Raw genomic sequence first — 25,339 nt, forward strand, 5'->3', positions numbered from 1 at the left:
GGTTTCCGCGACCGACTGCGGCGCCGATTGTCGTGCGGCGGAAATGAGGCTCATTATTTCAATGTGTAGTCACACTTTCTGCCCTCCCGCCCCAGGACCAGGCCATCTATCCATTAAAAGAAATCACTTTGAAAGGGCTTGTCCATTCTTAGACACACACACACAAAATGATGCATGGTCACCATTACTGTACTGATGCATGAAAACTTTTTGACTGCTGAAGTGTTTAATGTGCACAAATACAGAGCGCACAACACACCCCACACTCCCCCTCCCCCCAAACAATTGTAAATAAAAAAATACCCTGGGCTTGCTAAATGTAAATGTAACATTGCTATCACTTCATATCAATATACAGTTGTCATTATTTGACCTTAGTGGAGGAGTTCCTGATTTTGGGGGGCATTAGGAACCCCTTACAGGGGGAGTCATTTTATCAAGGACCCCCTCATAATTGTAACAAAATTAAACATAACTCGCACATCTAGCCCTAAATGTCATAAGAATGAAAACATTGCCGATTTGAGACTTTTTTTACAATTATAAATGAGATTTTGTAATATATATTATGGGAATAAAGTTTTTTTGTTTTTTTCAAGAAAAAAAATCATCATCTTAACTCGAACAGGCGTGTTTTGTCAAGTTAAAAAATGGTCATCTTTCGAGAATAAAGGTGTTTTTTTTCCCTCAAGATTTAAGTTTAACGAGAGTAGAGTCATATTTTAACAAATTAACTGAAAAAAATACTAATTTATTTTGGTGATGTGGGCGGCACGGTGGGTGACTGGTTACCACATTTGCCTCCCAGTTCTGAGGACCGGGGTTCAAATCCAGGCCTCGCCGGTGTGGAGTTTGCATGTTCTCCCGTGGCTTTGTGCGTTTTCTTCGGGCACTCCGGTTTCCTCCCACATCCCAAAAATATGCATTGTAAGTTAATTGAAAACTCTAAATTGCCCGTAGGTGTGAACGTGAGTGTGAATGGTTGTTTGTTTATATGTGCCCCGCGATTGGCTGTCGAGCAGTTCAGGGTGTACCACACCTCTCGCCCAGAGTCGGCTGGGATATGCGCCAGCGACCCTTGTGACGATAAGCAGTATGGAAAATTGATGAATGGCATTCTCTATACTGCTTATATTATTATTATTATTATTATTATTATTATTATTCATTGTGTTTTAGGTTTAGTATTAATTATGTATAGCTCTAAAAACAAAGTTGAGCAGAGATTTATATGATAACATATCACAATCATATCAAAACTTTTCATTGGGCCAAAGGGAAGACAGGGAGTAGAGTCATTGGTTTCATTTTATTGTTTTAAAGCTGAATTTGTATATGTAAGTCTAAACAGTGTTTCTTTGTCTTGGAGATCAACAAAAAAACAGGCTAAAATAGTGGCTGTTTATGTTGAAAAGTTAAGGCATGCAGGGTCGTACCGATGTGGCTCCGGTGCGACGACGCGATGCTCAGTTGTCCCCAAAGAGACAGCATGCAGACGGTCAGCAGCAGCGCCTTTCTGCACGTTCCCCGCAGGTCTCGCTCCTTCATTCTGGAATGGAACAAAAAAAAACAGGGAGAGATGACTCACTCATGGTCAACTATTCTGCAACACACTGTCCACTTTGAAAACTATCTGGTGTATCGGCGCCATCGACTGGAGTGATAATCGGTACAAAACGAGACTTCAGAATTGTTAAAAATCGAGCCGTTCTGTCCAATTTTGAACGCTGCGGGCGTGTCCGTTGAATGCACAGTCAACTGTCAATCAAATACAACTACGCTCAGCATCTTTTTAATGCCTACGCGTGAGTTGCGAAAATATACTGAAACTCCAGCGGCTCGAAATGTCCCACTGAGTCGTCGCGACGCTTTCCACACCCTGACGGGAGGCGCTAGCCACAAGCTAGTTCGCAAAGCTAACGCGCTTCCGGCCACCCTGGACAGCTTCTCCATTTTAGCCACGCCCAAAAACAGGGAAACTGAAAGAGTGAAAAACAGTTTAACACTATATCTCCATAATTCAGTACGACATAGTTCTCAGTCTTTGCATGTTTTCAGCAATTGTCTTCAAACATGGTTAATTCTTTTGAAAAAAAAATCTCTGAATTCACTTTAAATATCACCAAATCAATATTTCAGTTTGTATCACTATTATACAGTAGCACAATACCATAAAGACTAATCTATTCTTTTAGTGGAGGGTAGTTTAACGTGTCACAGGCATGTTAATAAAACACCTGGGAGCTGTTTTAAATTATATATATTTTTAAATTCACACTAGATCCATACTATTCTATGGCCACCCAACTGTATGTCACCAATAATGGCTACTCATGTGCTTGAGAAGCATCTGCACCATTTGCACAATTGACATTGTCCCAGATGATCGCACCACTCGTCACTTTAAAATGCATCAATTTCTTGAAGTCTCTGCGCTCTTTGCACATTGGCAATTGCACCAGAATCTTCTTCTATGAGTCATTTCAAACTGCTCTACTTGCTAGAGGACAAATTGACCTTTTAGTTCTCAGTGACTGTGTTTTTTTATGTTTTCATGTCTCAAAATTATTCTCTGTCAATTGATTTGTCTGTTGTCGTACTCGAGCGGCTCCACCCCCCGGAGACAAATCCCTTGTATGTTTTTGACATACTTGGCAAATAGAGATGATTCCGACTCTGATTCTGATATTCAGTTTTAAAACAGCTCAGTCCTCAAAGGTGCGCTAGTATGCCGGAGTGACCCGGGAGGTCTTGAAGCGTTGTCAGCCTGTGTCGTCTTTGGCCGGCAGCTCTCTCCACCTCCGAGTGAGAGGCCCGTAGAGAGCGCAACACAAGCGCTCCAGTCAGCGGCTTATCTCGCTGCCCTGCTGGACTCTCTCCTCTCTCTCGTGCGAGACTCAAATCACAGCTCTGACTTTGAACTGCGTTCCAGTGCTGCAACTCAAATTAGTCAATGCATGTTTGTTTTGGTTTTTTTGCGTGAGCTTAACTCCGTGCTTCCCTTGCAAGCACTAGCCAATAAGGGGATGGTATTTTTATTTATTCATTTTTTTTTTTTCCCTCACCGTGCCTGCCTTTGTACTGACTGCCAGAGTCTCTTCATTTGGAGTCAGATGAGAGAGGTGATGCGTTTTCTAGAGGGCGTTACGATCACAGAATCCATTGCATTCCTGGGGGTAGATGTTTTTGGTTTATGGCCAATCGAGTTGTGAAGTTAAAAGTCAAAACAGCTCCTCCTGTCATTCACACAATAGTTTGGAAAACATAATATGTGGACACGACACTAGCACCTTTATGCGTTAAATGCTTCAATTGGATTATTGTTACTGAGAATCTTTAATCTTTAATCAAATATGACCAGTGAGTGTATAAACTGTTTTCAACAGTGGTGCCTTCACAAGATTTTCGAGATACGAGCCGCTTTTTGGGCCGGTTTTTGTTTGCTTTGACTTGCAAGCAACAATTTGAGATACGAGCACTGCATAGTGGCAGTGAACTCAACTCAACTCAGTTCACAACACGCAGCGCTTGCTTTGGCAGATAGTGAAAAATTCTTCAAAAAAGAAGCTTCAAGCTATAGATATAAGCTATAAGCGATAGAGTGCTATTCTTCTTATTAAAATTATGGATTTGTGCGGGGGAATCCCCAACAGATTAATGGCGTTTCCATTCATTGTGTTTCATCGTACCTTTGAACGTTTGCTCCACAGAAAAGTCAACTATACACAAAAGTAATGATAAATAATAAATAATATAATCAATTATAATAATATAATCAATACATCGATTGTTTATTTTGGTGTAATACTTTTCATTTTTTCCATGTTTGTAACAGTTCCCAAGTGACGTTATTATATAATTCTAGCTCACTTTTTACCCTCTTTTTTGCTTTAAGGGGGCGGTCTTGCCTCGTGCAAAAACAACCACTGCTCACCCCGCCCCCTGCTGCTGTACAGCTTTCGTTACCATGACAACTAGGAGCAGCGCTACTTGTTGAGCCCAGAATGTTTTTGTCCCATCGTTCACTGTGACCCACTGATTGTTTAAGCAGTAAAAATAGAAAATTTAACAACAAAATTTAAAAATAGATAAAACTAAAAACGTACAATGTAAAGAATAACTATAGGGACTGTGATGATTTCTTCATATTTTATTTGTATGGGTCAAGCCTACGTCCAATATAAGAGGAGAGCTTTGTTAACCATTACAGAGCTGTACAAAAAAAAAAAAATTTTAAAGACTGATGTTGTTCATTGAAGACAGATGTGGTAGAAACATTACATTGTGTCTAATACATTTGGTGAACACTGTATCGTTGGATCCCTTTTTACTTTCAGTCCATCCGGTTATTATATCTTGACACAAGCCAAACATTGGCAAATTATAATTGCAGTGGATATTTTTAGTTAGAGCACAAACAAGAATGAAATCCACGTTGAGCGCCGGCGCGGACACCAGGTGGCTCATCACAAAAAAAAAAAACGCAACTCATTTATTGACACTTTTCCTCCGGCCTGCGAACAATTTGTCATCTCCTCAATTAATCAAGTCACCGCTTGATCTAATTACACTTCAGCGCGCAATCAATATAAAAGTGACAACAATGTCAGAGCCTTTATGAAAACTCCATAACAATTTGTTCTACATCCAACAAAAGCGGAAGCAGTACATTTTCTTCATAATCAGACGTGCAATAACAAGAGCGCCGTCTGCGTGAAACACATCAGAACAAAGGCCAGGCCTTGACGTATTCACTCCACGGACGCCTGACAAACAAGCGAATTTGCACATTTTGACAAAAGAACAAAATCTAGCAATAAAAATATACAAGATACAGCCAGCCAAAAGAAAACATTTTATTAAGAGTGTTCTTTTAGATACATTTCTCTACATATTGAAATGTTATAATGGGTCAATTTGACCTGCTCCATAAACGGTGGGGTATTTCCATATATAAAAAATGTTTGTAGATATAAAAAAAAATCTAATCACCCTAATAACCCCAATGAGGATAATCATCATGGAACATATGGGCCAGCAACCTTTTTGAAAGTGAGTTACTTCTTTACTGCATAGTTTGATACACACTTCTGAAATAACAATTTTGCTCAAATTATCTTAATTATATATTATTAATAACTTATTAATGACTGACATTGACCGGGCACCAGGTTGATGACCCCTGCTATGGAAAATGAATTACAAACCCACAAAGCGAACTGCATTGCTTCCTTCCACTCGCTAGTCATGCGATTATGCTACTTTACGAGCTTTAGATCAATGATGTGAAGCTGATGTGATATGAATAATAATAATTAAAACAAAAAGCACAATTAGCTCGGGGTTTATGACCCGTGCCGAGGCTTTATTGTAGCCGCTCTGTAATTGTGCTTCGATTTCACAAGCTCTTTTTATTTTCAATTTATGCTTTGTAAATGTGTGCTTTATGTCGCCTGTTGTGCCTCCGATCGCATTTTATGTGTCGTAAAGAAGCACTTGCCTGCCTTGTTATGAGCAAGGGCTCGATTTTTATTTCTTTATTTTTATACTTAATCCACTTTGTTACTTTGGGATAACGAGCTGGCTTGCTGGAATGTTGTTGTTGGGGGGGGGGCGAGCACAGCCTGGCGTGGTTTGATCCCATCTTCCCAACCTCTTTTTGTTATTAGTGATTCTCGCGGGTACTCATTACAACAAGTCTCATCTTTTATGGCAGAGGTGGCAAAAGCACTCACACTTTGTGCTGAAGTAGAAGTACAAGTACTTGGGTACAAAAAGACTTGAAAGTACAAGTACTGATTGTAGATTATTTATAAAAGTAAAAATGTGCAGACTCTTAAATGTACTTAAGTACAGTAAAAAATACAATATATTTGCACGGTGTATTGTTAATGGCTCAACAAATATGCCGTTGTTTTTGTGCCCTGAAAAGTGTCGGCTTTGGAGGTGCGAGGTTTCCGACCGACACCAGCAATATGTCAAGCTGCTGGTTATGATTAATATAAATAAATGTAACTCACAGTGAATTACAATTATTTTTTTGAATTCATGAAATACCAGTTTATTAACCAATTATTTAACAAAATCAACATGGTGATGTAAATTAATATATTTCAAATTCATATATTAATGAAATAATTCACGATTCCTTTTTATGTAATTTTTAATTTGTATATTATAATTTATTCACCCCTTGCTGAATGCATAGACATTTATTTATTAATTAATTTTTAAAAAATAACTAATAAAGTATTAAATGAGATAAATTAATAAAAATGAATCAATAAATTTCAAACAACCCATTTTAGGGAAAATATGACGCAATTAGTGAAAGTAAGATTACAGGTCTCTTGATCATGAAAATGCTCAGACGGCCGTACCAAACAACAGAGCTGGCCGAATGTTGCCCCCGAGCTGTAGTTTTGCCACCCCTGATCTAAATAGAGTGAAAAGTAAGCAGTGACGTGCTTGCGACCTGAAATCAAGACAAGTGTTTCCAGCTGATGTGGGGCTTGAGGTTGGCTGTGCCCGCGGGGGCAAAAAAAAAAAAACACTTTTGTTTTCTCGTCGCGCGACTTTGCCGCCGAGACGACAGGAAGGCGACGACAGGAAGGCGACACCCGGCGACGCCTCGGCCCGAGCCGTTCCTCCTTGGCGCTGATACGTAAAATGTGTGACGTCGCAGCCAAGCCATTGACTGAGTGAAGGAGGAGGCTTTAAGCTGCAATGCGTCTCACGGCCAGCAGGAGGCATAGCTGCGGGACAAATTCGTGATGTGCGATACCGCAGGGACAGTATTGCAGATACGTTTTGGTAAAGTAATGCCAGATTAGGTATACCGATAATCTTTGAATGATGCAAGACTTGGTTTCAATCCGATACCAAGTAATACAGGGCCAGTATCACCGATACAGATATGTTTTACAATTATGTAAGATTTGGTCCAAAGCTGCCACCAAGTAAATAAAGGGCTAATATCACTGATAAAGATCGAGATACTTTTCGTTAAAAACGCAAGATTTGGTATCAATCGAATACCAAGTTAATACAGGGCAAGTATCGGTGATATCAAGGCTTTTTTGTAATAATGGAAGATTTGGAATTAATCGGATACCAAGCAAATAATAAATAATATCGCTGGTACAAATGCCAATACTTGTTTTAAAATGTAATATTGATATGAATAAATACAAATACAGGGCGAGTATTGCTGATACCCAAAATGCAACATTTGGTATGGATACAATACCAAGTAAACACACGACCAGTATCGGTGATACCGATCGTAAGAGATTTGGTATCGATATGATACCGAGTAAACACAGGGCCAGTATCGCTGGCATTAATTAAAAATGCAATATCCGATACCCAGTAAATACAAGTCCACTGATACAAACACGGCTAACTTCACCATGTGTGTTTAGTTATGTTTATTTGAGTTACCCATATGGTATTGACGTAGTCACTTGTTGACTGGGAGAAACGTGAATGGAAACTACTGCATGACTGTTCCGTGGAAAAGGATCAATAAAGTTGAAGAGATCCCACCTCGCACATTCACGTCAATAAAGTCTAAAGTTGAAGCGGGTTAATAAGAGCTGAAAAGTCGACTTTATTTTGTGCGCTTAAATGCGACACTCAGGTATTCAACTGAGTTCATTGACCTTGAGGTTAACTCGAGACGGCTTATAAAATCAATTTGCCGTCCGCGTTGAAAGCCTTTTTAACATTATAAGGAGTGTTTGCAATGAGATCGCCTCGCCTGAGGGAATATACTGCAGTTGTGTGTGCGTAAATGTGTGTGTGTGTGTGTGTGTGTGTCAGTAGCTTAACAAACCTCCAATCCATTTAATATTGAATGTCTCACTACAAAACGGTGTAAAAAAAAAAAAGCAACAACAACAACAACCCACTGGGCACTCTTTTTTCTGTTCCTATGTACTTGCAGCTAGACACATTGAAGTCTTCCGCAGTCCTACAAAATCCATAAAAATAAAGTCAACAAAACTGTAGTGTTTAAAAGTTAAATACTGTACATGTGCATAATTTATTGATGCAAATATGATTTATGTAAACATGAACGCAGCCTAAACACCGTCTATTGTCATCTTTGGTGGCTCTGTGGTGACATCTTGTGTTTAAGAAAAATACATTGTAGACGTTTAAAGTTCCTACGGTCGCCTTCCCTTCACCCGCGCGAGGCCGACGCGCTTTTACCCGTTTTGCCGAATGTGGAAGTAGGTTGCGTGTACGCCAGATCGGTAATCGAAAATCGACAGATTGAAAAAAGTAAAAATAATCAGTCACTTTTCCAGTTTTTTGATTGCCAATTGAAAATGGGGAGGGGGGGGAGAAAAGAAAAACTATCTGAATGATATACAATTTCAAAGGCAACCGTACAGTGAGTGTGTTCCAATGCTGACTTCAAATGCAGCTTCTGTTAGAAAATGAGATCTTGTCATGCTGCCCCCCCACCCCCTCCCCCATGCCCACTTTCCCTTTGCCCCTCTTGTAATGATGCATTGGGACAGCTTTTTCTGATCCATGCTGTGTCGTACAGCGTGTCCGGTGGTGTGGACCACGCTGAGAGGTCAGCGCGTGACTCAAGCGGACCTTACTGCACCGCCGTGGTGGAGGGGAGGAAAAAAAAAACATTGGGGGGGGATTCAGACAGAGGAGCTATCCAAGTGTGTCGGAGCACTCCAGCAGCACCCAAAAAAAAAATAAAAAATCAACCTCTGCCGCCACATTCCCCTCAGGGGTTTGTCCTTCCAACAGGTCTGAGCCTAATATTGGCTCGTGGAGCTAAATTCTCAGGCTTTTCCTGCTCAGCCACCTCCAAAGTCGCAGCGCATCAAGCCAGTCCACCGGGGGAGTGCCAGCGTGAAGACCCTAACACCTCCATAGCCCTGCAATCCTGCCTACTTCCATTCAGAGCAGCCACAAACGCAATGGCGGGTGGCAAGTCACGTGGTTTCCGATTTTGGCCGCTTTTTGAACCAGAAATGTTTCGGGTCCAGTCGTGCCTGAAAATTGTAGCTGGAACGTCTCGATGCATCGATGCAATCAATGCGGTGAGAGCTGTATCACAAATAATTACACTGAAATTATACTTTGTGAGCACAAAAACTGCATAAAATGTACATATTGTAGTGTCTGTTTCAGACACGTGCATGTGCCTTTGAGAGGCGGGGCCTGCTGGAGTGGCACGTGACCTTGGCGAGTCCACGTTAGTTTCATCCGGAAGTTTCACCCGAAAGCCGATTATCCCAAACCTTTTGTGAGAAGCGTACGTCTATTTTTGTGGTTTCAATCAAGAGTGTTACAAGTATACCTTTTGTTTTCCAATTTCTCATTTTGTATACGGCAGCTTTGTAATTGCATACAAAGCCGCTTGCCAAGCGAGCCTTATGCCACGCTGTTAATTAGGCAGCAAATTACACACGCTCTTCTCTCACGACTTGGGATTTATTTAATTTATTTTTTATTTTTTTATTTTTTTATTTTTTTATTTTTTTATTTTTTTTACGAATTCTGCGCTTCGTTCCTGCGGGGCCGTCTGGTGCTCATCTGTTCCTCGCCGCTCTCGATTTTCCCACGACGCTCCGTCGCATGAAGTGAATTTCGTTCCCCCGCCCTCTCTCCTCTTTCTCTGTTCTCTTGTCTGCAGCTGTCTTGCAGGATTGCACGGGATTTGGAGGTACAAAAACACGCTCGGGGGGGAAATTCCATCACTTTATGGAAATGGTCGGTCCCTCGGAGCATTCATCCGGGGATTTAGGCGACACGCTTTGCTGATCACGCTGTCATTGCAATCCGGCTGGAAATCGCTCGTCGCCGAAGCCTTTTTAGGACGGGCTGCCTTTTGAGGCGCGCGCGCGTGCGCGTGTGTGTGTTTTGCACTTGTTATTGTTGAAATTGTCGTATATCGTCGCTATTGTTCCCGTCGAAGGAGAGACCACACGGGAAAGGCACCTGAGCTACATGATACGGACAAGAGGATTAGGACAGCTAAAGCGTGACATGAAGATTTTCGGGAGGCACGATTTCAACAAACGGTGTTCTAGTGGTTAGCACGTCTGCCTCACAATGCTAATGTTTTGGGTTTGAATCTCAGGTTTGCGTGTTGCCTTGTGCCGCCTCACATATTGTGCATACCAGAAACCGCCACTGGTTCCAACTCATCAGCGACCCTAATGAGCGTAAGAAAATGGATGGCAATTGGCCCACCAGTTCTTCAAATTCATCCGAGCAAAAAAACAAAAAAACAAAAAAAAAGAAAAACAACCATAAATGTAGGACGTTTTGCTTTTTCTTTGGCGTTCTGTGGCTGTTTTTTTGCCACACCTATTTTCCAAAAGAAGTTTTAAAAGAAGGAAATAATGCCAGGGGGATTTTTATACTTCCTTTTTATTCTTATATGAGTGCCTTGGCCACCTGGGGGCAGTATAATACCGACATATGGGCATTCATAGAGACAATTACAGCTGAGCTGAGCTCAGTAAGCGGCAGTAATATTAATCGGTTTTCACTGTGGATAAAAAAAAAAATAATCTCATGTACATGTCTGTCTACATGTGTTGCTGCACCATTTGAGTTCAAATATCTGTTGGTTAAAGGGTTATAAAACCGCTATTTGTTAGCCCGTCTGTGGAAATTTCTATTGTCGGAGGGTTAAAGAGGCTTTTTTCGAGTGTGTTACCACATTCTTCACTTGTCATTTACAACCCCAATTCCAACGAAGTTGGGACGTTGTGTTAAACATAAATAAAAACAGAATACAATGATTTGCAAAATTTATGTTGAACCTATATTTAATTAAATACACGACGAAGACAAGATATTCAATGTTCAAACTGATAAACTTGATTGTTTTTAGCAAATAATCATTAACTTCGAATTTTATGGCTGCAACGCGTTCCAAAAAAGCTGGGACATCAGTTTGAACATGAAATATCTTCTATTTGTAGTGTATTCGATTAAATATAGGTCAAACATGATTTATGATTTGCAAAGCATTGTATTCTGTTTTTCTTTGTTTAACACAACGTCCCAACTTCCTTGGAACTGGGGTTGTATGATGATGTGGTTGCTTTTGATTCATTTGCATGTTAAATATAAAGCAGATCCACCAATTTTGCAGTCAGATTTTACAAAAAAAAAAAAAAAAAAAAAAAAGCTCTTTTGGCCCATACGTGTTGCGTGCCAACGCACACTTTAATGCATATTCAAACGCGTGAAAATCGACCGAGGCCTGAGCCAGCCATAAGCCATAATAAGATAAAAGTAATGCTAAGTGGATCTTCAAGCTTTATTACCACGTTTTTATCCGACAATGTGTCTGCCGGAGCAGAAAATTATTGGGCCGCTTTAAAGCAATGCAAGTCGGCGGAGAATAAACAGTGTTTCATTCGGGTCCTGGCGCTCGTGCAATTAAGCTGCCGTCGACTGACGGAGCAGATAAGACGCGTGAAGCTCGTCTGCGCTGACTGACGGCGGCGCCAACACGGGCAAAGCAACTCCAGTTAACGCCGGCCCTCATTAATTTCATACAGTTAATGATTTTAATTAAAACCGAACGTCACCGGCACAGCGTTGCTCCTGGCTTGCTGCCGAGATTACGACACAGCATTAACGTGAACGGTTCTCTTTAAACTGTTGCTGCGTTTGCATCTGTGACAGGATTCTCAAAAGTGTGGTGCGCGTGCCACTAGTGGTAAGTGGGCTCCCTCTAGTGGTACACGAAATAAATACTGAATTAAATGTTCAAACTGTGCATTATTACAGTGGCTTAAACAATGTTTTAATCCAGTACTGTACATGCGTTAAGTACAAATCTGTTGTATTTAACTGAAGTAAAATACATTTGTCTTTTAGAACCATTTGTTTTTCAAAAAACCTTTATGCGTACATTTAAATTGAAGCATTTTTTTCCTATATTTTAGTGCAGCAAACTGTGTATAATGTTACAGTGGCTTACAAGAATGCTGCTTTGTAAAAGTGAAAACGACGAGAAACAAAAAAGTGTCTATCTGTGGTACTTGGAGAACCAAGTATTGTATTATTGTTATAAAAAGTTGGAACCACTGAGCTAAAGAATATAATAGAATTGAAGGGAGTAGAGTAGGCCACTATTAACATGTTACAGCCATTATTAACATGTTACAGCAGTAACATGAGAGAGAATCACTCACTAGACCACGCCCCTTAAAGGCACACATCCATCACCCAATCCATCCATCGACTCGAACGTGTGCTTCACTGAGGCGTTCGACTTCTAATCGTCTGTGCAGTCCATTCAACCTAATATCATTTCAGTATTATCAATTACGGCCTTTTTATCATTAGATAATCAACAGTGCGGGCTAGCGAATCAGCTAAAAGTCTTCAATACTGCGACCAAAAGCAATTTTGCCGAGTGAATAATTCAAGTGTTACTAATTACAGAGGCATATAACTACTGGTGGTGAGTGTATGTGTCTGTGTGTGTGTGTGTATTGGGGAGTGTGATTTATATTGCAGCCCCAACAAATAATTACAGCTAACAACTCGGTTAAAGGCCTTCAAATATGCGCAGAGAAAAGAGCGTGTGGCGGATTTGGAGCGCGCGACCCCGCCGGCAGACGTGATTAATGGCAGTGTCACCTGCATGCACACCTTCATCCTGACGGGAAGAGAAAGGGAGCTTCTGTTTGCACGTCGCCGCGGTGACGCAAGATGGGCCGACACATCCGGTGTGTTTTCATCAGGTTCAATGCAGAGCGTGTGTGGAAATGTAATGGTGAATGTCATTGCTGGGGTCTGAAAACAAAGAGGTCAACACAATCTGTCCAAACACAAACAGTCTATTGTTATAGTTCTGGTCATCTCTATTGCGCATGACCGGGTTCTGTACCTTTTGGACTGTAGATTCTTTCGAAACATGCTGTCAGTTTGCTTCAATTGAGCAAGGTGACAGTTATCATTCATAACTTGCACGTAATCATCAAATTACTGTAATTGTACGACGTGTGTGTGCACTTTGCCTTCTCACGTGCTCGTGCGTGCTATGGACTTTTGTTATACTGTGGATTATTTCTCGTGGTTCTGTTCATGTTCTTAGTTACATGAGACGAACACTGCGCGTGCATTTGTGACCCTGTGCTCAATGAGGAAGCGTTCTTCTTTCAATCTGTCGTTCATTTCTATGAGTTCTCTTGATTTCTACAGCGCGAGATACCAATTAAAAACGCCAGAAAAAAGCCAAAGAGAAAGCTAAATGCAAATAGTTAAATGCAGTTCATATGTGACCGCCTACATGACAGCCATGGCAAATATTTGTACAAATGTAGAGCCTAAATTTCCCTCAAAAGTTGGTTTCATCCAGAACAGTACAACGTGACTTGCGATATCATCTTTCATTATTTGGGTAAAGGCTGCTTTCAGCTTCTCTAATTTGGTGTTTTTCTTTTTATAAATCTCCTGCTTTGCCTACTCATTGCAGCCTCCGCCGCTGCCATTTTTAGCAGCTCTGATGGCAGTTTACGGCGCGCAGGTGCTCAAAGCACGCGCTTATAATCACTCCGTCTCCGCAGCGCGCTCAGCAACCACACAAAAAAACCGCACACGCGCGCGCACACGCACGCACAATTTGCTTCAGATGTGGCGGAACAAAGTCTTTGCCTGACCCAAATCCAGCGCAGACACAAATGCAATAATAACTCCATTTGCATAAAGCGTGCGACTTGCATTGTCGACGCTGTTGTCTCAAGTCTTAAATAGGTCAGTTTTAAACTTGTGAACGCCACTCAAAATAAGATTGGGAATAAAGTAGATGACGGAAAGCAAGAACGTTGAAAAGCTCCATTTTTTTTTTTTTTTTTTTTTTTTTTTTTGGTTCTCCCAAGGTGGGAATTATTATCTGTTTTGCGAGCTTTTCAACAAGCCCGGCATACATAAGAAGTGCCCCCGCTCTATTCTGCATCATAATGACAGTTTAAAAATACGAAATGAGTCTTTATATCTCATTGAAAGGACTGTTGAGCTCAACCCAACCTCGTCGAGCCAAGTGGGCCACTTGCCGTCCTCTTTCTGATGAAAATTTCAAAGGTAAGCCTACTTTTTGTCGTCCTATCACGCTAACTTAAATCACTTCTAATCTTCCTCTTATGTTTCTCAGGAACAGCAACAAAATAGAGTGGAACGGAACGGGATTGAATGGGATTGAGCTAAATTGAAACGGATTGAATGCAAATGGATTGAAATGAAATCAAATACAACGTACCTGGGTCAATTTGAACTGAGGGGTGTTTAAGTATTCCCCAACAAAAGAAATCTCAACAAACGTTATTCACGTCTCTTTATTAGAAGATTCCAGTTACTAAGACGCTTCATGACGAAGAAAAATAATTAATTAAAGAAAAATCACTTTGTCAAATTTGTTAAAAGAATCATTATGACTTGACAGTAGTATGCAATAAAAATGCCTCCAATTTGATATACAAGAAACCACCGCAACCGAGGGGGGGGGGGAATGGCGTAGGCTTGTAAAAAAAATACATATTAGTGATTGTTAATATAAGTGTCCAAAGTGAAGAAAAACTGTAAACAATCGTCTGAGGGCGGAGGGGTGGGGGGTGTTGGAGGTTTTAAGTGCAAACATAGACTGCGAGGGTGCGGGAACGGCAGTAGGGGGCGTTTTCTGGGGATGCTAGTTCCGCCATCTCCAAGCCCAGCTGCATACCTCTTGAAAAAGTGCAAGTTTGTACCCCGTGCATTATTTACAGCGAAGCTAGGTAGGGTTGTCCCGTTGAGCAGAAGCGGCTTTGCCTGCATTCATAAATAATAAACGTGTGAGGAGCACGCATAAAGACACTCAGCGCGCGGGAGAACGAGCGATGGGGGTAGGAAGAAAACACACACTGTCCGTTCATGTGAGTCATCCAGGAAGATAAAAAAACGTCACATGACAAAACGCAGACATAAAAAACAAGGACAACAACAACAAGGGTAAACGGCCCACAAAAGAGACACACAATTTGTATGTGTGGCACGCAAGAGGCCGTTCTTTCATGACACCCAACAAACGACGACATGTGCGACACACGTTTTGTTGCGTGTTGGCATGCGGCTGCCACATGTAGCAGCGGGACACACGCATGCCAATTTTTAATATATTTACTTAATTTTTAAGATGTCAGTTACCCCACACAGAAAAATCTAAAATCGTATAAAATATAGTGTGTGGTGTACGAGAGATGACCAACCCAGCGCACTTAACGATAGCGCCAGTGACAATAATAGTCTCTGCCCCGAAACCAGGTGACTGTCGTAGTACCAAGACTGACCTGTGAGAGGCAGCATGGTGCCACAGGGCAACCAGAGTTGCAGTAAAAGAAAAAAATACAAGAAGCTAGGCTAACTGTTACCATATCTGGTGATTACTTTGCACTCGCCTTGTAATTTTTATTGTGATGAATGGCCCTTTTAACACACCCCACACCATAGGATAATCTTTTAGATTTTTAGAGATCCAACAATCACGGAGTCCGTGGCTCGGTCGAGCTCAGCGTTGGCTACACACTCTGATTTGCTATCGCAAATATTGAATATGTTTAATTAATGTCATTAATGACCATTGTCAGCCCCGGCCGTTGTCCAGGCAGATCGGAGAGGGAGAAGAAGAAAAAAAATCACACTTAACACACCCCTACACCACAGGAAAATCTGATAATTGGGCCTTTGCTGATTGGGACATCGTAAATATTGAACAGGTTTAACATATACGATTGTCAGGTGTGGGCCTTTTCCAAGCAGATCCGGGAGGAAAATAATCACTCTTAACACACCCCACACCACAGGGATAATCACTCAGGATAATCGTTTAAGGCCATCCAATAATCGGGCATTTGCTGACTCTGATTGTAAAGGTGTAAAAATGCTCAAATTAGCCCCAATTGTTGTCGGTGTGTAATGCAAACACGTAACACAACCAATGAGACGTCCGGTAGCAGCACAGACTTCAGGTCACTTCCTGATTGGCTATCGTTTTGTTTCATGTTACAATCACAGAGTGTGTGGCAGGATCCAAATTGGTGTTGACCACACACCTAAGGTTTTATCGTAAATATTGAACAGGTTTAACATCTACCACTGTCGGCCCTGAAAAATGTCCAAGCAGATTGGGGAGGAAAAATATTTCTTATCCCGGCCCATACGACAGGATAATTGCTCAGGATAATCTCTTCGAAACATCTGATAATATTGCCTTTGATGGGTTAAAAAAAAAAAAAAATGCTCAAATTAAGCTCTATTGGTGGAAGTGTACGTGTGTACCCTGCTTAAAATGGTGACAGGAATTCCACACAGGCCCCCGGGGTTAAAAAACATGAAATAACCTATGGAGGGGGATTACACGTCAACCCGGTGACCCCTTGTCCAATCAAACGGGGATTTTCAAAATGTTTGCATTCATTGCTGCAAAGAGAGGAGTTAATGAAGGCCCCGGGAGGGCAGCACGCTCGTAATTGGACGTCCGAGTGAGTCCATGTTTGGACAAGCTAATTGTCAGACAGACTGAAAAGTTTAGCTTGGTGAACTTTGAAGCTCGCCGTGACAAATCCATCTGCCCAAGCTCGAAGTGATAGCGATTAACCCAAAACGTCCATGCATGCTTTGGAGGAGATGAGCAAACATCTTTGCGTAGCCTAGATTAGAGAGTATCAACCCAAATCTCACTCCCTAACAGCCAGTACACTTCCTTTCTGTTCGCCATTGAACTGCAGTTTGAAGCTAAATGTAAAGTATACCCTGCTGGCGGCACGGTGAAGCTGGTGCTTAGCATGCATGCCTCACAGTCCGATTCCGGTTTAAACTCTTTCGGCCCTCCTGTGTGGAATTTGCATTTTGCTCAGGTAATTCTTCCCACATTGCAAAAATGTGCATGAGAATTCTAAATTGTCTATTCGTGTGAATGTGAATGGTTGTTTGCCTAATGTGCCCTGCAATCGACTGGTGACCAGTTCAGGGTGTATCACGCCTCTAACCTTGGAACAAAGAAAACAAAAAAGGGTCATAACTTTAAATCGAGGCTAAAATGACTTTTATGCAGGCATGTTGTGCCTGTCAGAAGGAAAGTGTTGTTAACACGCTGCGTGAGGTTTTCCTCTCTGGTTGCCAGAAGCCTCCGCAGTGTGGACCGCAGCGTCTTGGCAGGCCCACGTGCATTGTGGGAGCCAAAAAGAATCTCGTTCTCCTCAAACAGAAGTTGGTTTAAATTTTTGACAGCCCAGCTTAATTTCCCTTTCAGAGGCTCGGTCAAAAGATTTTGTTATGCGCCGCTCATCTGTGTATTTTCAGCAGGGCGTCTTGCATTTGTGCTTTTTTTCTTGTCTGGGCTGGTTTCTGCCTGTTTATGCGAGCTCATTTAACGTCTAAATGAGAGGCAACAGTGAGGTGGAATGAATTCCACTATTTATTTGCTTCACTGGCACGAAACTGTAGTGTACGTTTGAAACTCGCCTATTTTTATCCCGGTCAAAATGAGTGTCTAAAAATGCCATCAGAACTCAGTCAGTAGCATATTCTTGAAAGTTGGAAAAAAATTGCCCCTGACACCAGCTTCACCGGTCGACGCAAAATTGGGTGGACATATCTATTAGATCAGGATGTTCAAAAAAGTCTCAAGAACCCATGGCCGGAAAATGAACAGGAAAGTCACCATTTTGGTTTGAAGCTCCCATTCTGGGCTAAATTCCAGGTGGTCATCACGTAGCAGCCCTGGAAAAAGTTGCCCTTTCGACACTAGTTTCATCCATGTACAAGAAAATGGTTGGGCATAGCTATTATAACAGGGTGAACAAAAAGTCTCAAAAATCTATGCCCGAAATTGAAACATTCGAAATTGAAATTAAAATACATTGACGAGACAACAAGGCACACCTGGACAAGACATGAGTGCCTGGAGGGAGCTGATTGGTAGACACGAGCAACAGGGCTGACGAGAACAGATGGAGACAACAAGAAATGGACAAGAAATAAACATGGGAAACAGAAAAAAACACGACATAACATGGAACAAAACAAAATCTAATCTAAACAAGGCCAAGAAAAACAAAGATGACATTTTTAGTTGATGGCAAACAGTCAATCAAAAGACTCGATACGCCCCTGACAACAGCACCCACTTTGCTTCATCTTCCGATCAGTTTTGGCTTCACTTTGCCTCGCCCTTCGCCACTCGTCTGTCCGCCGCTGAACCTTCTGCTCTTCCTTATCGCACACTCGTGAATAGAAGGAGGTGGAGGAGACTTTCGGGGGGGATTGATTAATTCATCACTATGAGTTCTTTTTAATTACACTGTGTCAGACCATCTGTTAATGGACGAAGTGAAATCCATGACATCATATTATATATATATATATATATATATATATATATATATTAAGGTGAGACAGGATTACAGATATATGAAACTACTTGGGGGGGGGGTCGTGACACCTAATTAATCTGCCGCTCGCTCACATATCACATGACAACTCATCTAATCGGAAGTCACTTGACACTGCTTTACGAACGGACTTGAACACATCATTGATGAAATGCACTATTTTAAAGGAGACCCCATTGAATGCGCTTCAAGGTTATCTCCGCCAAGCACGAAACGCACAAGCTGAGAGGTTAGTATGCGTTCGCAAATAGGGGCCGTGACTGGGGGGCGTTTTAATAACAGTAAACATGCTCGGTTTTCGACTTTATATTCAGTGAATGAGTGCTTATCTTGTTTTGTGAACAGGAATTTGTAATTATTCTTTAAAGTGAAACATAGAAAATGTATATTGTATGCAATATGAAACAGCTTAAGGTATTCAGACCCGAAAAGATTGTGGTTAAAAAAAAATCAACATGGGGTGAGACAGCCCCTACAGAGCTCAGAGTTCTAACGGAGTTTTGGGATAGCCAGGAGTGTAGAAGGGGAACCAAACCGTATCATCCTGGTCATGATTGGTTCTTTGTGTGGACTGCCTGGATCTTTTTTTTTTACCACTGTTCCACGACTAAACGACTAAACGTCTGACGTACCGCCAAAAAGCATATCGCTAGCCTTGATGTCTGCTAACCAGAGTTTGAGCAGCACTGTGTTTGTTTACAGATGACCGAATTATTTCCAGATTGGCGATTTGGCATCAGTCCCAAGCCGTATGCGTAGAGTCAACAAGGAACCTCTTTGGGTCTCCATTCTCAGCCATCAGGTTTTTGGTTATTACCTCGCCGAGATCTGTACTCCTGGCTATCCCAAAACTCCTTAAGAAGCTCTTCAGGCACTTTCTTTGACCACGTCTTGTTTTTGTTTTACTATGATATGCCTTGGCGTCTGAATCTTATCATCCAGAAAGGCCCTGAGGAGGTGGGCTGAGGGGGGGGGCATGCAACCTTGTCAACATGGGGAAATAATTGGTGGCGAGCTGAAGGCTCAAATGGAGAAAAATGCTTTCATCGCGTTTGGTCCGAACTGAAAGCACAGCAAAATAGTGTAATGACGTTCCACCTGACGTCAGATGAACGCGGATATGTGCTGTGTTATCGTTTTTACTGAGACCCTCAACCCACCCTTTTGAAGGCCTCATAGCTTCATACTCACTGGATATAGAATCAAACTCTGGACCTCATTTTATCTCCAATGTCATTCTGCAACATCCGTCATTTTTCTTGAGCAATAATATATATCTTTTGTTTTTTGTTTTGTTTGCTAGATGTTCATTGTCAGGGGGGCCGACGGGGTGGGGCCGCGGTGACATTTTCAATAAGAAAGATTTATGGGTGCCATCTGACACGGAAATGTGAGGGAACTGCGCTAGGTGCTGAGAAGGACCACCAAGTTCTGCTTTAAATTTTAAGATCACTTCTGTAGCTGCAAACCTACATACAGTCACAAAAAGGGATCGATTGGCTAGTCAATGGATAATAATAAGGATAATAATTAGATAAGAGCTTTACAAAGACAATAAGGAAAAACTAAATATAAAATAAAATATATCTGCAAATAAAATCAATACTTAGAAGCTGGATGGAAATATAATAATAATAATTATTATTATTATTATAATAATATATGTATTATTTTATATACCGTATATAAAATATGAGAAATAGATATCATTAATATCAACCTAAAAATGAAGTAGCAGTCGACGTAGTAGTAGCAGTATTGTTTTATATATTATTTGCATGTACAATATTGTTTAGTTTTTTTAATTTGAAAAAATATGAACGTTAGTGCTAATACTTATATACTAATACTTTGATTCTATTCAAAGATAGTTCTAATTCATTGAAACTGAACACCAACGCGAAAGTGTCACTCACAATGTATATCATGTTTCATACTTGTACAGTATATATTTTGACAATACAGTATGGTGGTTCACTGGCAGTGTAGTGGTTCACGTAGCTGACAAGCTTAGACTTGATTCCCACTCAATTCCCACTCCCGTTATAGATGGATGGATATTTTATACCTTTATTATAATTATCTTTACATGCATAATGTATAATAATAATAATACAGCATATTAAACCTCTCATGTAGGTAAATAAGCTAAATATTCATCCAGTTCTTGCATTGCCTTGTACAGTATGTCGAATCCTGCAGGAGCTTGTTCCGAAGCCTCAAGGGAAGTGTCCCTTTTAGCGTCGTCAGGGCGACAACATGTATCCAAATGGATCAGCATTTCGGGAAGAGCGCAAGAGGGCACATGTCAAAAAAATAAAAAAATGAGCTACTATGACAACATTTTGCCTGTGATGACCTCCTCTTGACCTGAGTCACAAAATGGCCGAGCAGAGGCGGAGGGAAGCCATGTTGTGCTCATTAAATTTGACCTCACATCACACCACGGCCGACGCTGTCCAAGCACGCCTCAAGCCGATTTCCACTCATTTCCCGATCCCCTCCTCGATCCCTTTTAACCACACTTAACACTCTTTTCCACTTAGCGTTGGGCAGCCCCGTGAGAGTCAGTCGTGCGCATATGTGAGTGGGACCGGACGGAGAGCGTATGCGGGCTATTAAACGCAAAATCACGAGTCCACTCTGCCTCAGAGCTGCGCGCACTAATTCCTCCGACCTTTACTCCGCAAAGGCTTTGGCTAAAAGTGCCATCCAGCCACCACTTTACGTGTTATTTTTAATGTAAGCCGCGGGACTAAACACGCCACCGGGTCACACAAACAGTACATCGGGCCGGGCTTGTTCGCCCCAAAAGATGAGTATTAGCGAAGAAAAAGAGGATTCATCCGTGCAGTTTGCGCAGGTTTTACAAGGAGGTGGGTTGACGGCAAACGCAGGAACACCACATCGTGCAGTACCCCTTGCAAGTTTTCTCATTATTTTCTTACATCTTTTCATTTGACGACACTGAAAAAAAGGACACTTTGCTACATTCCCTGGTAGTCACTCTACAGTCCCTTGAAAATAATCTCAACACACAGCCAATAATGCGTAAAACCAAACACTGGCAACAAAAGCGAGGATGCCCCCAAGTGAAAATGTTCAAATTGCGCCCAATCGGCCATTTTTCCACTCCCGGTGTCATGTGACTCATTAGCGTTACTATATTAGGCCCTTTTTGTGAGATACTGCATCTGATAGGCTGGTATAACCTCCACCGAGGTGGTCATGTTGGGTCGATGTTTGTTTTCTGTATTTGTGATTCACAAATTCACCAATTTTCTTTCTGGGGAACCTATCCCCGGAAAGAAAAATTGCACTTTTCGGGCTCTTCCTGAAATTCCCTTTCGATTCCACAAGATGCAGCCTGATTAGATAGGAAAGTAGTACCGCATCAGAGCCGTGTCAGAGGATCTGGCATGAATTAACCTGCCTGTGCCTGCTACGCATAACCCCTGCGTGTAGTATTTGTAGCTATATAAAATAAATAAACCACTACTTAGCACTACATAAAGCAGGACAGCGAAGATGACAGCTGATGGCAAAGCGATGAATGTCGTTTGCGTCTCATGTTTGTTTGTTTGTTGGTTTTTTCTAATCATATGAATGACTGACATTTTTCTGGTAACTTGATTTCAGGCTGCGAGATGATGCGGTAGTAGCCTTGACTTTTTTGAGGCCTTTTGATGGATAAAAATAGATTCTTCTATTTATAACTCAAAACACACATTGTGTAAAAACCTTTCAGTCCTTCAGATGTGCTTTGCCGTAGCGTCCTTCAAGAAGATACCTTAGTTCTACTTAACATCTGGTCCTAAATGTTTTTAGGTTTCTTAATAGATGAATACACTTAACTGCCTTTTGATCGGACAATTTCCTGTGGTGCTGTAGTGACTTGAGACGTGAAACCGGTCAATGACTACCTTAGCAAAATAACCAAAATATTACAAAAACTCAGAATGGCCGACAATATAACAATTAACAATTAGTACTATAACTTGAATAATTCCATTCAGCCATCCATTTTCGGTAGTGCTTGTCCACACGATTCCGAAAAAAGATCAGCGTACAATATCTGCCCCAAATCTTCGGCAGGAACGTTACTGCTGTTGCAGCCACCGCTCTGTATAGAAATAACGTGACGTAAAAAAAAAAAAAAGACAATGTAGGTAACGTATCGATGTTAATTAAGTTAATATGTAGAATACCACCAACAGTTAGAACATTATTGGAATGCCGCCACAAGTGGTGAAGGATAGCGACAGCTGCTGGTGCTCTTACGCTAACGGTTAGCCAGTTAACAGCCGGGCGCCAACCTGAGTTTAAAACAGCCGACTCTATTTTCATTCGCTGACGCCCAAGTCACTCACCAGGCCAGGTCCCGCCTTTTAAAGCCACACAGACTAAAATGTCAAAGATAAAACAGTGTGGAACGTGACCCCCAAATGGAAAATAAGACCTGCACCTCGCATGCACATTTTGTTGTTTAATAATGCAAAATATTTTTTTAAATTGTTTTTTATTTACTCCATTCGTCGATGGAATAATTGGTAGGATAATGTATTGTAGAAATATTTAAAACCTCTCTGTGGTACTGTTACAATGTTAGCAACATGGAGTGACCAAAATGTTAGAAACACCTCTAAAACCAATCTGCAGTGTTGCTATTATAACTTCTGCTTTACCACTGTTTTTGTTTTGTTTTTGTTTTTATTCCACTGCAAGACTTATGAAGCTTGTGACTGTGCAAGCTGATGGTTTATTAGCGGCCCGAGTGCTAAACGCATTGTGTAAGCTTGTTTAGCATAATCTCGCAGGCGCAAGCATATGTGCCGCTAACGACCGCTCGAAGACGCACACGCACGCTCGCGTACACACAGATTCACTGCTATAACAGATGCGAAACCTCCAGTTCATTCAGGAATTTATTCCCCAATTAGGTTTTTTTTTTCTGTCCGTTGTTTACTTGGACACAGCTTGACATCTACTCTTTCTCAATGTGTTACTTTATCAGTTTGGCATGTCGTTGTCTCCGAGTATCTTGTTGCTTCCCGTCTGTTCGCTAACCTCTTGCGTTGCAGCTGCGACTGCAGCTAAGCAAAATAAGAACAAGTCTCTTTTCCCGTTCTGGGGTGCTGATAAGAAAGAGACGTCCTCACTCCTCTCATCTGACCTTGAAGCATCAGCCAGATGGAGTGCATAATCTGAATATGAACGTAAATGATTGACAGTAAGATAGTAGACCTGGGCTACTCAAATACAATCTTAAAGGCCCGCAGAATTTTACTTTTTTTAAATTTCTTTTTTTTTGGTGAGTCTAAGTCAGGCCAAATACGATAATATTGTAACATTAAAAAACAAAATGTCCTTTTCATTCAAAACAACAAAAATGCACACTAAAAGAAAAGGATATTTCCATTTTTGACATGAATTAAAACAAATAGTTGGGGGGGGGAAACATGACCCCTATCGTGAATCCAAAACAAATATAGAGTTTTCTTGATCTTATCATTTCCCTCATTCAGTAGCTCCTAGTGTGATGCAATACGGTTTCGCAAACTTAATAAACATATTTTGAAACGAATAACTCTCTGACAGACTTGGTCACAGTGTCAATCAAAACTGAGAACTGTCATCGAATATCGGTCTCATCAGATTGTACTACAGGTGTACCTAATAAAGTGTCCTGTTACCGTTTGAGCCCATCAAATGTTCATCGGACCATCCCACTAACTTCATTGTAACTATTTTGCATTTCTCTTTATCCTAATACACAGACTACAATAAGTGGATTTTTGTTGACAATAGGACAAATGTAAAAGTTATGATTGCATAACGACAACATTAACTTGCTCTGATGCAAGTGGAGCGCAATTAAATTGTGTGCTAATTGAATTTCATACAATCAAAGAAGGCTGAAAGCCCAAGGCTGAGTTGCAGTAATTCAAACAAACAAAAAAACATTTAAAGAAATATTTTGTCATTTAAATGAAATGTGTAACCTAAATTCATACAAACACAGTGAAGTTGTACTTTGGATAGAAAGTGTGTACGCACACACACACGCATGTGGACTGAAAGTCTGACACTTTTAACACGCTTGCATCTGGTGTGTGATGATGAGGAGGATGATGACGAGGAGGCGGAGGAAGACATCTTTCTGACACATGTTCCTCGTGGCGTCTTTATCGCGGCGACGCATGCACGACACAGGCGGCACGTAATCGGGTGTTGAGAACGGCCACGTTGGAGTCAGGCCGAGGGGGACGGCTGCACCGATGAAGTCGGCCAGCTTAACTTTCAAAATGGCGATTAATTTTCGATTGATTATTCTATACGAGTACTGGTTGCTAGGCGGAGTTTAAAAAACAGACATGCCAGTCACGCCCCCTCTCATGTCCGAATCACAAATGAGGACCTGACAGCAGATTGATACATTCATTTAGCAACGCATGACAATGTATTAAGTATGCACTACTAACAAAAAGTTAGGGATATTCGGCTTTTTGATGACATTTCGGGATGAACCTAAAATGCACTATGACCTTTACAGGTGAACCTCATTCGACCTTCTCTAAACTTTTGAATGCACGTCAGTGTTTCAGTACTTTTGCACAACTCACTCTTCTCTAATCAAGAGCTGAATAGCAACATTTCTCACTTCTGTGCCTTTCTGTGACTCTTCCAGTCTCTCTGTCGCAACCTTCTGATGACCCTGTGTGACACTCTAAGCTCAGTGGCCACTTTTCCTTCACGAACAACCCGTTTGAGGCCCCGCAATGGCCGACTACGGTCGGACAATCGTTCGCCGTCGTCTTGGTTGCATGAGGTCAAAATGGGAACAGCACAATGAAGATGTTTAAATAACCTTTCTAACTGAACCGGCAAATGTTATTGGTCCATTCATGGAT

General features: G+C 41.3%; 1 protein-coding gene across 2 annotated transcripts in view; it reads right to left on the reverse strand.

Moving 5' to 3' along the window:
* The window catches only part of tafa3a (TAFA chemokine like family member 3a), a 77,513-nt gene that overhangs the window by 34,663 nt on the left and 17,511 nt on the right, over window positions 1-25,339 (reverse strand). For both annotated transcript variants that reach the window (XM_061687846.1, XM_061687845.1), the window contains exon 2: window positions 1,437-1,549. In XM_061687846.1, the coding sequence (XP_061543830.1) occupies window positions 1,437-1,548 (112 nt within the window). In that variant the 5' untranslated portion in view covers window position 1,549. The remainder of the gene's footprint in view (window positions 1-1,436; window positions 1,550-25,339) is intronic.

This window comes from Phycodurus eques, chromosome 10 (genome assembly GCF_024500275.1).
Source record: "Phycodurus eques isolate BA_2022a chromosome 10, UOR_Pequ_1.1, whole genome shotgun sequence".
Taxonomy (NCBI): domain Eukaryota; kingdom Metazoa; phylum Chordata; class Actinopteri; order Syngnathiformes; family Syngnathidae; genus Phycodurus; species Phycodurus eques.